Source organism: Callorhinus ursinus, unplaced genomic scaffold (assembly GCF_003265705.2).
Source record: "Callorhinus ursinus isolate GAN/ISIS: 27379988/994484 unplaced genomic scaffold, GSC_fseal_2.0 scaffold60, whole genome shotgun sequence".
Taxonomy (NCBI): Eukaryota; Metazoa; Chordata; class Mammalia; order Carnivora; family Otariidae; genus Callorhinus; species Callorhinus ursinus.
In genome coordinates this window covers 8446232-8460188 of record NW_027397122.1, presented here as the reverse complement: position 1 = coordinate 8460188, position 13957 = coordinate 8446232, and the positions used below count along the sequence as shown (strand labels likewise).

Genomic DNA, 13957 nt, shown 5'->3' with positions numbered 1-13957 from the left:
AAACTGATATAAACAGTTTTGAATGAAGGCAGAAAGTACAGTTGATGAAAAAGCACACTGAGCAAAAGCCATAGGATGCAGTGAGGGCAGTATGCAGAGGAAAACGTACAGCTGAAATGTCTACATTAAAGCAAAAGAAAGATAGCAAATCAATAACCTAACTTTACACTTTGAGAAACTAAAAAGAAAAAGAAGAGCAAACTAAACCCAAAGCTAGAGGAAGGAAAGAACAATGAAGATTTAAATAGAGATAAATAAAACAGAGACTAGAAAAATAGTCCATGGAAGCAAAAGTTGGTTCCTTGAAAAAATCAACAACACTGATAAATATTTAGTTAGGGTGACAAAGAAAAAAGAAGACGTAAATCACTAACATCAGAGATGGGAAGTAGAGACATTACCACTGACTTTACAGAAATAAAAAGGCTATGTAAGCACTCTGACCTGCATGCGAACAAGTACGGTAACTTAGGTGAAATCCCTAGAAATACACTAGATTACCCAAAGCGAAAGGCTCAGGACCTGATGCTTTACTATTGAATTCTACAGATATTTAAAGATTTATCACCAATCCTACTTAAACTCTCCTGATGAACTAAGGAGGAGGGAACACTTCCTAATTCATTCTATGAGGCCAGCATCACACTGATACTAAAGCCAGGCAAAAGTATCACAATGAGCCTTTTGCCTCGTTGCATCCGAGAGAGCAAGATGGGTCACCAGCAGCTGTACTGGAGCCATCCGAGGAAATTTGGCCAGGGTTCTCGTTCTTGCCGCGTCTGCTCAAACCGGCACGGTCTGATCCAGAAATACAGCCTCAATATGTGCCGCCAGTGTTTCCGTCAGTACGTGAAGGATATAGGCTTCATTAAGTTGGATTAAGTGAACTTCCTTGAATTGGTCATCCAAGATAACCTACGTTAACTGCAGATAACCAGGATACCTACTTCAATGTCAACTCATTGTACATAAAATAAAAAATACTCCAATTAAAAAAAAAAAAAGTATCACAATGAAAGAAAGTAAGACCAATTTCACTTATGAATATAGATGAAAAAAACCTCAACAAAATACGAGCAAATCCAAGAACACATTAAGAAGATTGTATATCACGACGAGGTGGGATTCGTCACATGCATGCAAGGGTGGTTCAACATAAGAAAATCAGTGGGATAAATCACATTAATAAAATGAAAGGGAGAAAAACACATGATTACCTCAACTGATGCAGAAAAGGCACTTAACAAAATCGAACACCCTTTCACCATCAAAAACACTCAGAAAACTAGAAATAGAAGGGAACTTCCTCACCACGATAAAGGGCATCTACAAAAATCCCACAGCAAACGTCATACTCAGTGGTGAGAGGCTAAAGCTTTTCCCCTAAGATCAGGAACAAGACAAGGAGGCCCATGTCCACCACTGCCATTCAAGAATGTCCCGGATGTTCCGACCAGATCAATTAGACAAGAAACAGAAGGCATCCAAACTGGAAAGGAGGAAAAAACTATATTCACACGTGACATGATCCTATATATGGAAAAAAATCCTCAAGAATCCAAGAGAAAATTACCAGACCTGATAAATGAATTCAGTGGGGGCACCTGGGTGGCTCAGTTGGTTAAGCATCTGCCTTTGGCTCAGATCATGATCTCAGGGTGCTGGGATCAAGCCCTGCATCAGGCTCCTTACTCAGCAGGGAGCCTGCTCCCCCTGCTTGTGCTCTCCCTCTGTCAAACAAATAAATAAAATCTCAAAAAAAAAAAAATTCAGTGAAGTTGCAGGGCACAATATCAGTACACAAAAATCAATATACCAGGAATGGACAATCAGGAAAGGAAATTGAGAGCAATCCAGGGGCGCCTGGGTGGCTCAGTCATTAAGCGTCTGCCTTTGGCTCGGGTCATGATCCCAGGGTCCTGGGATGGAGCCCCACATTGGGTTCTCTGCTCAGCGGGAAGCCTGCTTCTCCCTCTCCCACTCCCCCTGCTCTTGTTCCCTCTCCCGCTCTCTCTCTCTCTGTCAAATGAATAAAATCATAAAAAAAAAGAGAGAGCAATTCCACCTACAGATGCTTCTCAAAACAAACATGCTAGTAATAACTTTAACCAAGGTACAAGGCTAGTACACTGCAAAGTAAAAATAATGCTAAAGGAAATTAAAGAAGACACAACCAAATGGCAAGATATCCTTGGACTGGAAGACGCAATATAGTTAGGACCCTGGAATCATGACCTGAGCCGAAGACAGATGCTTAACTGACTGAGCCACCCAGGTGTCCCTGTGGAGATAATTTCTTAGTGTATGAAAGTATCAAATCACTATGATGTACACCTGAAATTAGTGCTACACTATAACTCAAGTGTACTTCAATTAAAAAAAAAGATACTCATCCAGTTTTGTAAAAAGCTAAAACTATAACATGCTCAGAAGAAACACGAGAATAAACCTTCATGATCTTGGGTTTGGCAGCGGGTTCTTAGCTGTGACAGGAGAAAGAACAAACAGAATGGACTTCCTCAAAATTAAGTTTTTGTTCATCAAAGAACATTATTAAGAAAATGAAGACAACCTATGGAATGGGAGAAAATATGTGTAAATCATAGATCTGATGAGGGATTATAACGTAGAATATATAAAGGAATCCACCAACTAAACAATGAGCCGACAATCCAATTCAAAAACAGGGAAAGTCTTGGGGCACCTGGGTGGCTCAGTTGTTAAGCGTCTGCCTTCAGCTCAGGTCATGATCTCAGGGTCCTGGGATTGAGTCCCACATCGGGCTCCCCGCTCAGCCAGGAGCCTGTTTCTCCCTCTCCCATTCCCCCTGCTTGTGTTCCCTCTCTCACTGTATCTCTCTGTCAAATAAATAAATAAAATCTTTAAAAAACAAAAAACAGGGAAAGTCTCCAACAGACTTTTCTCCAACAAAGATATACAAATAGCCAATAAGCACATGGGAAGATGTTCATCACTAGTCATTAGGGAAATGCAGATCAATACAACGATGAGAATACCTCACATATACTAGGATGGCTATAGTAAAATTTTAAAAAGGAAATAAATATTCAGCAGAATGTAAAGAAGTCGAAAGCCTCGCATATTGCTGGTGGGAACGCAAAATGATGCGGCTGCTGCGGAAAACCTAGCTAGTTACCACTGACCCACCGATTCCACTCCTAGGTACACTCACAAAATGATTATAAACACGTACTGCGCTCCACAGATGCTTGTAAGCCACTGGTCACTGCAGTGCTAGTCATGGGAGCCAAAATGTGGAGACAATCCAAAGAGGAAGGGACACACAAGGTGCAGTATAGCACACATGATGGACCATAATCCGCTCATAAAAAGGAAGGGAATCCTGACACCTGCTACAATGTGGATGAACCTTGAAAACATTATGCTCAGTGAACTGTGAACTAAGTTCACTTAGTTTACTTTTGGCAAGGCCAAAAGAACAAATACCGTATGATTTCACTTCGACGAGGTACCTAAAGTCCTCAACTTAGAGCGACAGAAGGTGTAGTAGAGGTGACCAAGGGAGGAGAGGGAAAGGGAACTCGGAGAATGCAAAGTTATTATTGAAAGGGTACAGAGTTTCTGTTGGGAGCCCTGAAGAAGTTTCAGAAATAGAAGGGTGATGGTTGCACAATATCGTGAATGTAACCAATGCTACTCAATGTACATTTTAAAATGACAGCATTTTCCCCTTATGTATATTTTACCACAATTTATTTAAAAAATGAGAGGATAAAGGGGCGCCTGGGTGGCTCAGTTAGTTAAGTGTCCGACCCTTGATTTTGGCTCAGGTCGTGATCTCAGGGTCCTGGGATCTAGCCCTGCACTCATCCTGGAGTTGGCTTAGGATTCTCTCTCCCTTGGGCGCCTAGGTGGCTCAGCCGTTAAGCGTCTGCCTCTGGCTCGGGTCGAGAGGATCGAGCCCCGCATCGGGCTCCCTGCTCCGCCGGAAGCCTGCTTCTCCCTCTCCCACTCCCCCTGCTCGTGCTTCCTCTCTCACTGCGTCTCTCTGTCAGATAAATAAACAAAATCTTAAAAAAAAAAAAAGATCCTCTCTCCCTTGGCCCCTCCCCCCAATAAATAAAATCTTAAAAAAAAAAAAAAAAGAGAGAGAGAGAGAGAGAGAGAGGATAAAAGCATACTGAAGTTTGCTCCCTGGCTCCTTTACTTCTCCCAGTCTCCAGATCCTTACCCCACACACCTGTTCAACTTCGCTCTTAGGAGCACTTATACTCCTTTTCAAAACTAACAAAAAACAACCCCCCACCCCTTACTTTAACCTTCCCTTCTAAACACTGCTCTAAGTCTATACCACATCCCCGAGTGGGTGGCATAGTCCTTGCCCTGGATTCCAACCCAGATTCAGATATTTGTATCCTTTATGGAACTATCATTGTCAGCTGGCTGCCCCTGGTCACCCAGTACCTACGCTGTGTCACAGGACACCGTCTTTGTCTTCAAGACGTCGGCAACACTCAAGGAAAAGGCAGCATGACCCAGCGTTTCCGGATGTCAGTCACCGGGACGCCGCCTCCCCACCCTGACATCCAGCTCTCACAGCCTTTAGGCGCAATCGTCTACTGCAAAACAAAACTTTTCATCGTTGCTGTGAACAGGGAACCAGCACTCGCCGGAAGCATCACAGATAAACTGTCGGGCATCAGGAAGACGGAGCAGCTCCGGTTCCAGCTCCGCGACTGCCCGCCGGGCGGCCGGTCAACAAGGGGCCGCGGAGAGGGAACAGCCGCAGACCCACCCAGCGGCGCCCACTGTCCCCACGGGTCCTCCCCACGGGCGCCCAGGTGTCCTAGCACAGCCCTCTTCCTTCCTCAGGGAAGCGGCGGCCCCGCGCAGTCGTGGGCGCGCAGGGCAGCGTCCAGCGCCCGCTCGCGGCCCCGCCGCCCGTGGGACGCCCTGGGGTCCACGACGGCCTCCACACGCACTCGCCATTTGCTGAGGCCTCCCGTCCCACCAGCTACTTCCGCTCCGGCCACGCGGGTCCAGTTCGCGGAGCGCCCCCGCAGACCACCGGCACCGGCCCCCACAACGCCGGCGCGGCTCTATGACGCCAGGCCACGCCCACACGGCACGGGCGGGCCTTCTCCAGGGGCGGGGCTGCGTGCTGACGCCACACGCCGGGGCGGGGTCAAGAGTTTGGTGCCCCGGAGTGGGGTGTCGGCGCCTCATTCGGGTGGAGCTGAGCCGGGGACAGGTAAGCGCGCGCTGCCGCCGGGCCTGGCCCGGTGCGGGAAGACCCGAGCCCTCGGGCAGGAGGCAGGGGTTGCGGCAGAGGCCGAGGGCGCCGCGTCCTCGTTGTCGCTGGCGCCGCGGTGACAGGGAGTGAAGCCGGATGGAGCAGGGCTGACGGAGGGGAGGTGGGCGGGACGGGGCCTGACGAACGGGCGTGACAGCCAATGGCGCGGTGAGCGCCGCCTGACGGGCGGAGATTGGCGGGTGCGGGCGCGCGCGGGCGACGCGGGGGGTGCGCAGCGGCGCGCCATTGGCTGTGGCGGGCGTGGGGCGGGCCGCAGGGCGGATGTGCGGGAACTGGCGCCGCCGCCCGGGTGACCCCCAAGGTCGAGGAGGCGTCACGAGGGAGCCGCCCGGCGCTGTCCTCTGCCGGGTCGGAAGGGTGGCGCGCCCTTGTTGGAGCGGCTGCGGACTGCGGGCCGTGCTCCACCCGCGCCTGTCCCGGCTGCGCGCCTGGGGAGACGCCCTTGTACGGACCACCCGCAGCACCCCTTGCTCAGTACTCCTCCGGACTCAGTACCCCGCCTTGCCCATCCTCCTCCCTGCGCTCCTGGGGGGACGCCCAGCCGCGGACCACCCCAGCACCCCGTGGACTTAGTACTTCTCCAGACTGAGTACCCCGCCTTACCCGTCTTTCTCCCTGTGCTCCTGGGGGGACACCCTTGAGCAGACCGCCCCCAGCACCCCGTGGACTCAGTGCCCCTCGGGACCGAGTGTCTCGCCTTACCTAGTCTCCCTGTGCTCCTGAGGGGATGCCCTTGAGTGTATTTAATCTCCACAGCACCCTGCGCACTCAGTACTCCTCCAGGCTCGGTACCCTGCCTTACCCGTTCGTCTTCCTGCTCTCCTGGGGCAACGTCCCTGAGCATGTTTAACCTCCACATGTGCTCAGTGCCCCCCCGTACTCGGGACTCTGCCATACGCAGCCCCCCAGTGAGCACCCCGCAGCATCACCTGTACTCAGCACCCCGCCATAGCCATCCTCCCTGTTGGGTGGCACCCTTGAGCGTATTTAACCTCCGCATCACCCCGTGTACTCAGTACCGCTCTGGACTCCACTCCCCACTTACCCACCCTCTCCCTGAGCCCCTGGGGTCACGTCCTTGAGCACATTGAATCTCCACAGCACCCTGTGTACTCAGTAGTCCCCCGGACTCACTGCTCTGCCATACCGTACCTCACATGCCCACCCTCCCTGTGCTCCTGGGGTGATATCCCCACAGCTCCCTGCGCACTCAGTACTCCTCCATCCTTAGTACCACTCCATCCCATCACTTCCTGCGCTCCTGGGGAGATGCCCTTGAGCACATTTAACCTCCGCATCACCCCGTGTACTCAGTACTCCTCCGGACTCAGCACCCTGCCTTGCCCATCCTCCTCCCTGCGCTCCTGGGGAGATGCCCTTGAGCGAACCACCCTGCAGCACCCCACCATACTCGTCCTTTTTCCAGAGGTCTGATAGCCCATGTTGAGATGACGCGCTTTTCTTGGAGCAGCGCACTAGTCATGCACCTCTTCCACTTCACAGAGCTACCAGACGGAAGTGTAAGTTGTGTGCCGAGACTCAGTGGTTGCAGAATGGAAGACAGATGAGTCTGAGGCCTGAGGCGTGACCTCTGTCTGGTGCTTCTCTGAGCCTTATTCTGCAGGCCCGGACTGTGGAGCAGGGACTGGGGGCGTGCTTCCAGGCTCACTGCTCTGAGCAGCTTCAGGACAAGTGGCCTGGAATGGAGCCTTGTTTGCATAGTGGCAGGAGCTGTGACAGTCTAACCACAGTGTTTTCGTGCAGAGACGTTTCATATGAAAGTATGCAGTACTCTTCTAGCTTTGCAAAGTAGCCAAGGACTGGATCTTGGAAAGTTGGAGAAAGATCAGAGTTTCCTGATGATTGAGAGCACTTTCCACATTCCAGTTTTTTTTCTTTTGCGACACTTTGGAGATACAGTTCATGTGCTGTACCATTCACTCACTTAAAATACACAATTAAATGATTTGTCGTTTATTCACAGTTATGCAACCATCACCGCAGTTCAGTTACTTTTAAAAACTAATTTCAGAAGCCTGAATTTCTGTGGGTTTAATTTAAATTTGCACAGTTTATTAAATATCAAACATTTTTTTGTATGTCTATCACACCTACACATATGTGGACTTATGTGCATATCAGATCTACTTTTTTTTTTTTTAAAGATTTTATTCATTCATTCATGAGAGACGGGGGGGGGAGAGAGAGAGAGAGAGAGAGAGAGAGAGAGAGAAAGAGAAGCAGAGGGAGAGGCAGACTCCCAAGGAGCAGGGAGCCCGATGCGGGACTTGATCCCAGGACCCCGGGACCATGACCTGAGCCGAAGGCAGACGCCAAGAGCCACCCAGGCGCCCCATATCAGATCTACTTTTAGCTGATTTCACTCCCCACTGCCCCATTTGAAGAAAATACTATACTATCTACCTTTTAAATTTTTAGATAGTTTTTTTTAATTTTGGGGTAATTGTAGTTATTGAGACTTATTTTGATAATTGTACATATAAATTTGTTATATGCAGTTACAACAAATTGTACAGAGAGATTCCAGTGTCCCTTTGCCTAGTTTCCTCAAATGATAACATTTTGCAGAAACTAGAGTATGACATCACAGCCAGGTACTGGCATTGATAACAGCCAAGATACAGAATATTTCCCTCATCGCAAGGATCCCTCCTCTTGCCTTTTTATAGCCACACATTCTTTCCTCCTGCTTCCATCTCCTTAGCTCCTGGCAGCCACCAATCTGCTCTCCATTTCTATGATTTTGGCAAATGAAGCGGGTTATATAAAGAGAATCATAAGGTATGTAACCTTTTGGGATTGGCTTTTTGCACTCCTCACTTCTCTGAAAATGAATGCAGCTTGCTGCCTTCATTTAGCTCCTTTTTATGCCTCCAGGCCTTGGATGCAACACCATTGGCTCACCCATCAAAGGAGGTCTGAGTTGTTTCCATTCTTTGCCTATTATGAATAAGGCTCCTAGAAGCATTCCTCTGCAGGTTTTTATGTGAACATAAGTTTTTGTCTCTCTGGGATAGATGCCTAGCTGTGCAATTATGAAGTCATATGATGGTTGCATGTCTAGTACTTTTAAGAAATAGCCAAACTTTCCCATAGTGGCTGTGCCATTTTACCTTCCCACTAGTAACGTATTTGAGGTCCACTTTCTCCACATCATTGCCAGCATTTCATGATGTCACTGTTGTTTTTTTTTTTATTTTAGCCATTCTAATAGCTATGTAGTGATGTCTCATTGTGTTTTCAGTTTGCATTTTCCCTGATGGCTACTGATGTTGAACACATTTTCCATTTGCTTATTTGCCATCTGTATATCCACTTGAGTTATGCCCCTTTTTTGGTCTTCTGCTGTTTTATGGTAGTTTTTTTTTTTTTAATGTTGAGTTTTGAGAATTCTTTGTATATTCTACCCCTTTGTTGGATATGTGGTTTGCAAATATTTTCTCCTCATGTGTAGCTTGTCATCTTCTTAAGATATTTTGCAGGGCAAAAGGTTTAATTTTGATGAAGTCCAGTTTATCAATTTTGTCTTTTATGGATCCTACTTTTTTTTTTTAAGATTTTATTTATTTATTTGACAGCGAGAGAGGGAACACAGTAGGAGGAGTGGGAGAGGGAGAAACAGGCTTCCCGCTGAGCATAGAGCCCGATGCAGGGCCTTGATCCCAGGACCCTGGGATCATGACCTGAGCCGAAGGCAGCCGCTTAACCGACTGAGCCACCCAGGCGCCTCCTGGATCCTACTTTTGGTGTCAGGTTTAAGAACTCTGCTAGCTCTAGTTCCTGGAGATATCCTGTTGTGTACTTTTCTATAAGTTTCATAGTTTTTTATTGTACATTTAAGTCTCTGATTCGTTTTGAGTTAATTTCTATATAAGGTGTGAACTCTAGTTTGAGATGTGTTTGGTGTTTTGAGGGGGGAGGGGTTGCCTATGAATCTCCAGTCAACACTATTTGTTGAAAAGATTGTTCTTCCTCCATTAAATTGCTTTGGCACTTTTGTCAGAAATCAGATTTGTTTATGTGGGTCTGTTTTAGAGTTCTCTGTTCTGTTCCATTGGACTTTTTGTCCATCGTAACCATCAATACCACACAATCTAGATTACTGCAGGTACATAGTAAATCTTGAAATCAGGTAGATTTGTTCTTCCCACTTTATTCTTCCTTTTCAAAATTGTTTTAGCTAATTTAGTTCCTTTGCTTTCTCATATAAATTTTAGAATAATCTTATCTCTATCTATGAAAAAAATTACTGGGATTTTGTTAAGAATTGTGTTTTACTTGTATATCAATTTGGAGGTAATCAACATCTTTACCATGTTCAGTGCTCCAGTCTGTGAACACAGTATGTCTCTCCATTTACTTAGGTTTTTTATTTTTTTCATCTGTGTTTTGTAGTTTTCAGCCTGCATATGTTTTGTTGGACTTAAACTGAGTATTTCTTTTTAAAAACTTCTGGTTTCCATGTGTTTGTTAATAACTTATAGAAATACTATTGAATTTTGTATGTTTATCTTGTATTCTGTGACCCTGATGAATTCATTTATTCTGTGAGTGTTTTTGTAGAGGTGTTATATAAAGACAATCATGTCATCTGCAGATAAGAGTGGTTTTCTTTCTTAATCTCTGCCCTGTATGCTTTTCAGTTCCTTTTCTTGCCTTTTTGTTCTGGCAACAATTCTCAGTACTATCTTGAATAGTAGACATGAGAGTAGACATCCTTGTGTTGCTCCCAATTTTAGAAAGAAGCATTCAGTCTTTCACTATTAAGTATAATGTTCGCTGGATGTTTTTGTGGATGCTCTATATCAAGTTTATGTCCCCCTCTAATCCTAGCTTTCTGAGGGTTTTTATCAGGAGTGGGTGTTGAATTTTGTCAAGTGCTTTATCAGCATCTATTGATATGATCATGTGATTTTTCTTCTCTAGCTTGTCAATATGGTGGATTACATTGTTTTTGTTTTTGTTTTTTAATATTGAACAAGCTTTGCATCCCTGGAATAAACCCTACTAGAGTGTAATTGTGTCTGTGTATTGCTTAATTCTATTTGCTGAATTTTGTTAAGGTGGTTTTTTTTTGCATTTGTGTTCATGAGGAATGAATTTTTTTTTTTTTTAAGATTTTATTTATTCATTCGTGAGAGACAGAGGGAGAGAGAGAGAGAGAGAGAGAGAAGCAGAGAGAGAAGCAGGCTCCCAAGGAGCAGGGAGCCCGATGCGGGACTCGATCCCAGGACCCTGGGATCATGACCTGAGCCGAAGGCAGACGCTTAACCATCTGAGCCACCCAGGCGCCCCTGAGGAATGAATTTTAAAACTTTTTTTTTGTATAGCTATTTTTGGGTTTGGTTTCAGTGAAATATTACCTTCATAAAATGAATTATCCTCTCATATTTTCTGGAAGAGATTGTGTAGGATTGGAATTAATTAACCTTTAAACATGTGGTAGGATTCCCTAGTGAACCCATCTGGGCCTTAAAATTACTTTTTTTAAAGATTTTTAATAGCACATTAAATTTCTTTAATAATTGTGGGGTTATAAAATTATGTATTTCAAGTTGGGTTAGTTGTGACAGTTTGTACTTTTGTTGAGTTCCTCACGTCTAGCTGTTCTGTCCCTTGTTGAAAGAGGGCACTTCAAGTCTCCAGCTATAACTGTGAGTTTGTCTTCTTCCCTTTTATTAGTCTGGTTAACATATTTTGCACTTATGTTGTTTGATGCACATACACATAATTGCTCTATCTTGGTGGGTTGATCTGTTATCATTATGTAATGTCTCTGTCTTGTAATTTTTTTTGTCCTGATGTCTACTTTATCTGATAATAATATTGCACTCCTGCTTTCCTTTGATTAACGTTTGCATAATATGTAATTTTTCACCTTTTCGCTTTCAGTCTTTTTTTTTTTTTAAGATTTTATTTATTTGACAGAGAGAGACCCAGTGAGAGAGGGAACACAAGCAGGGGAGTGGGAGAGGGAGATGCAGGCTTCCCACTGAGCAGGGAGCCCAATGCAGGGCTCGATTCCAGGACCCTGGGATCATGACCTGAGCCGAAGGCAGACGCTTAACAACTGAGCCACCTAGGTGCCCCTTCACTTTCAGTCTTTATCATTTTTTGAATTGAGTTTCTTGTAGGTTTGCATAAAGTTGGATCCTTTTGTTTTATCCACTTTGCCAATCTCTGTCTTCTAATTGGTGTATTTAGATCCTTTACATTTAATGTAATATGTTGTTGCTATATTGGGAGGTAAGTACCATTTTCTTTACTTTCTGTTTTTTATTTCTTTGCTTTCTTTTTCCTGACTTTTTGCAGATTATTTGAACACGTTAAAATTTTACTTGTTTCTATATATAGTGAGTTTTTTTTAAAGATTTTATGTATTAGAGAGAGAATGAGAGGTAGAGAGCACAAGAGGGAAGAGGGTCAGAGGGAGAAGCAGACTCCCTGCTGAGCAGGGAGCCCGATGTGGGACTCGATCCCGGGACTCCAGGATCATGACCTGAGCCGAAGGCAGTCGCTCAACCAACTGAGCCACCCAGGCGCCCCTATAAATAGTGATTTTGAGTATATTTCTTTGAATAGCCTTCTTAGTGGTTGGGTATCACATTATATGTATGTAATTTATCATAGTCTGGGTGTCATCGTTAGTTTGAGGGAAGTGTAGAAACCGTACGTCCATTTACATCTCTTTTCCTTCCCTTATTTAAAAAAATTTTTTTTAATAAGATTTTATTTTTATTTATTTGACAGAGAGAGACACAGCAAGTGAGGGAACACAAGCAGGGGGAGTGGGAGAGGGAGAAGCAGGTTTCCCACTGGGCGGGGAGCCAGATGCAGGGCTCAATCCCAGGACCCTGGGATCATGACCTGAGCCAAAGGCAGACGCTTGATGACTGAGCCACCCAGGCTCCCCTAAAATTGTGTTAAGTATTACTTTTATATATGTTTAGAACCACATCAGACATGTTGTAATATTTGTTTCATCTATCACACATAATTAGAAGATTTAAGAGGTGAAGGAAATTATATTTATCCATACATTGTTCTTTTTTATTTCATGATGTTGCGGTATTCTTTATCTTATCGTTTCATTTCTGTTCAGAGAATTTCATTTAGCCATTCATTTAAGGTAGGTCTGCTGGTGGCATATTCTCTTAGCTTTTCTTCATCCTTTCATTCCTGAAGGATATTTTCACTGGATGTAGGAATCTGGGTTCACAGTGATTCTCCTTCAGCCCTTGAATGCAGTCGTGCCACTTTCTCTTGGCCTCCATAGTTTCTGGTTAGAAATATGCTCTTCAAATTGTTTGTACTTTTCAGGTTTGATTATGGTGTGTCTTGCAGTGGATTTCTTTAAGTTTATTCCTTTGGGTTCATTAAGCTTCTCAGATCTGTAGGGTTTTGTCATTTGCCAAATTTGAGAAGTTTTTGCCATTATTTTTTTGAATATTTTTTTAGCCCCTACCTCTTTCTTTTTCTCTTGAGATTCTGATGACATTTTCATGTCATCAGTAATATGACATTCGTATTCACCATGAAATCTTGTGTTATGGTCCTACATGTCACTGAGGCCCTGTTCATTTTTCTTTTCAGTGTGTATTCCCTGTTGCTCAACTTGAGTAATTTTTTTCTTTGTTCACTGAGTTTTTTCTATCCCTTTCATTCTGCAATTTAACCGATCCATCAGTTTTTTTTTATTTTGGTTGTTGTATTTTTCAGTTCTGAATTTCCATTTGGTTCTTCTTTATAAAACTTCATTTCTTTGTTGAGACTTTTAAATTTTTTTTTTTTACTTGTTTTCAAGCATGTTCATAGTTGCTCAAGGAAGCATTTTAAAGCTGGCTCCCTTAAACTTTTGCTAGATAAACTTTTTGCTAGATAATTCTAACATTTCTGTCTTCTTGTTGTCTATAGATTGTCTTTTTGGGGGCGTTTTGGTTGAGATAATTCTGGTTCTTGATGTGGTGAGTGATCTTTGGTTATGTCTTGGACATTTTGGGTGTTACATAATGAGACTTGAATCTTGAATGTCTGAACACAGAGAACAGGTTTCTGCTGATGCTGCTGAAGGTCAGCGGGTGCTGCCTGGTTACTACTGGGCAGGGTGGAATCTAGGCTCCCCACCCAGCCTCCTGGGTATCTGTGGGGAGGGACTTCTTGTTATTGCTGTGTGGGTGTAAGTTCCCCATTAACCCTTTGTGATTCAACCCTGCCTGGGAAGGAAGGGGTGCTGCCCTGTTACTGCTGGGCACAGGTGGAATGCAGGCTCCCTCCTGGCCTCCACTGCCCTTGTGGGGGTCACCTGGTGGGGATGGAAGTCCCTGATCTTCTCTGACACGACTGGTTGGTGTAGAGGTGGGCAACAGTGTTTTCTGTAGGGTTGGCTGCAGGCTGCGGTAGAGCGATGATTGTCTAAAAATTTCTGTCCTGCTATGCAACCCTTTTCTGGTCCTTTGACCAGAGAGAGCAGGCTTTGTTTGCAGCTTGTCTATGTGAGTCGTCATTTCTGGGTTGCCAGCTTCTTCAGCACCTAGTCTGGGATATATGAAGCAGAAAGAAAATTGAGGACTTGATGCTGTGCCTTTTGGGGCCCCCAGGTCCCTTTCCAGTCTGCCTCCTTCTCTCCGCCTTTTAGAGTCT

At 45.0% G+C, this 13957-nt stretch overlaps 2 protein-coding genes across 4 annotated transcripts in view; both read left to right on the top strand.

The window, feature by feature from the left end:
* The first annotated feature begins 684 nt into the window (after positions 1-684).
* On the top strand, positions 685-1004 carry LOC112809719 (small ribosomal subunit protein uS14-like). The gene has a single exon (XM_073885034.1). The coding sequence runs from the start codon at positions 712-714 to the stop codon at positions 880-882; it is 171 nt and encodes a 56-aa protein (XP_073741135.1). The 5' UTR covers positions 685-711; the 3' UTR covers positions 883-1004.
* Positions 1005-5101: 4097 nt separating this feature from the next.
* OGDH (oxoglutarate dehydrogenase) overlaps positions 5102-13957 on the top strand; it is a 70062-nt gene continuing 61206 nt past the window's right edge. For all 3 annotated transcript variants that reach the window (XM_025853083.2, XM_025853084.2, XM_073885033.1), the window contains exon 1: positions 5102-5233. The gene's annotated coding sequence lies outside the window, so the exon portion shown is untranslated. The remainder of the gene's footprint in view (positions 5234-13957) is intronic.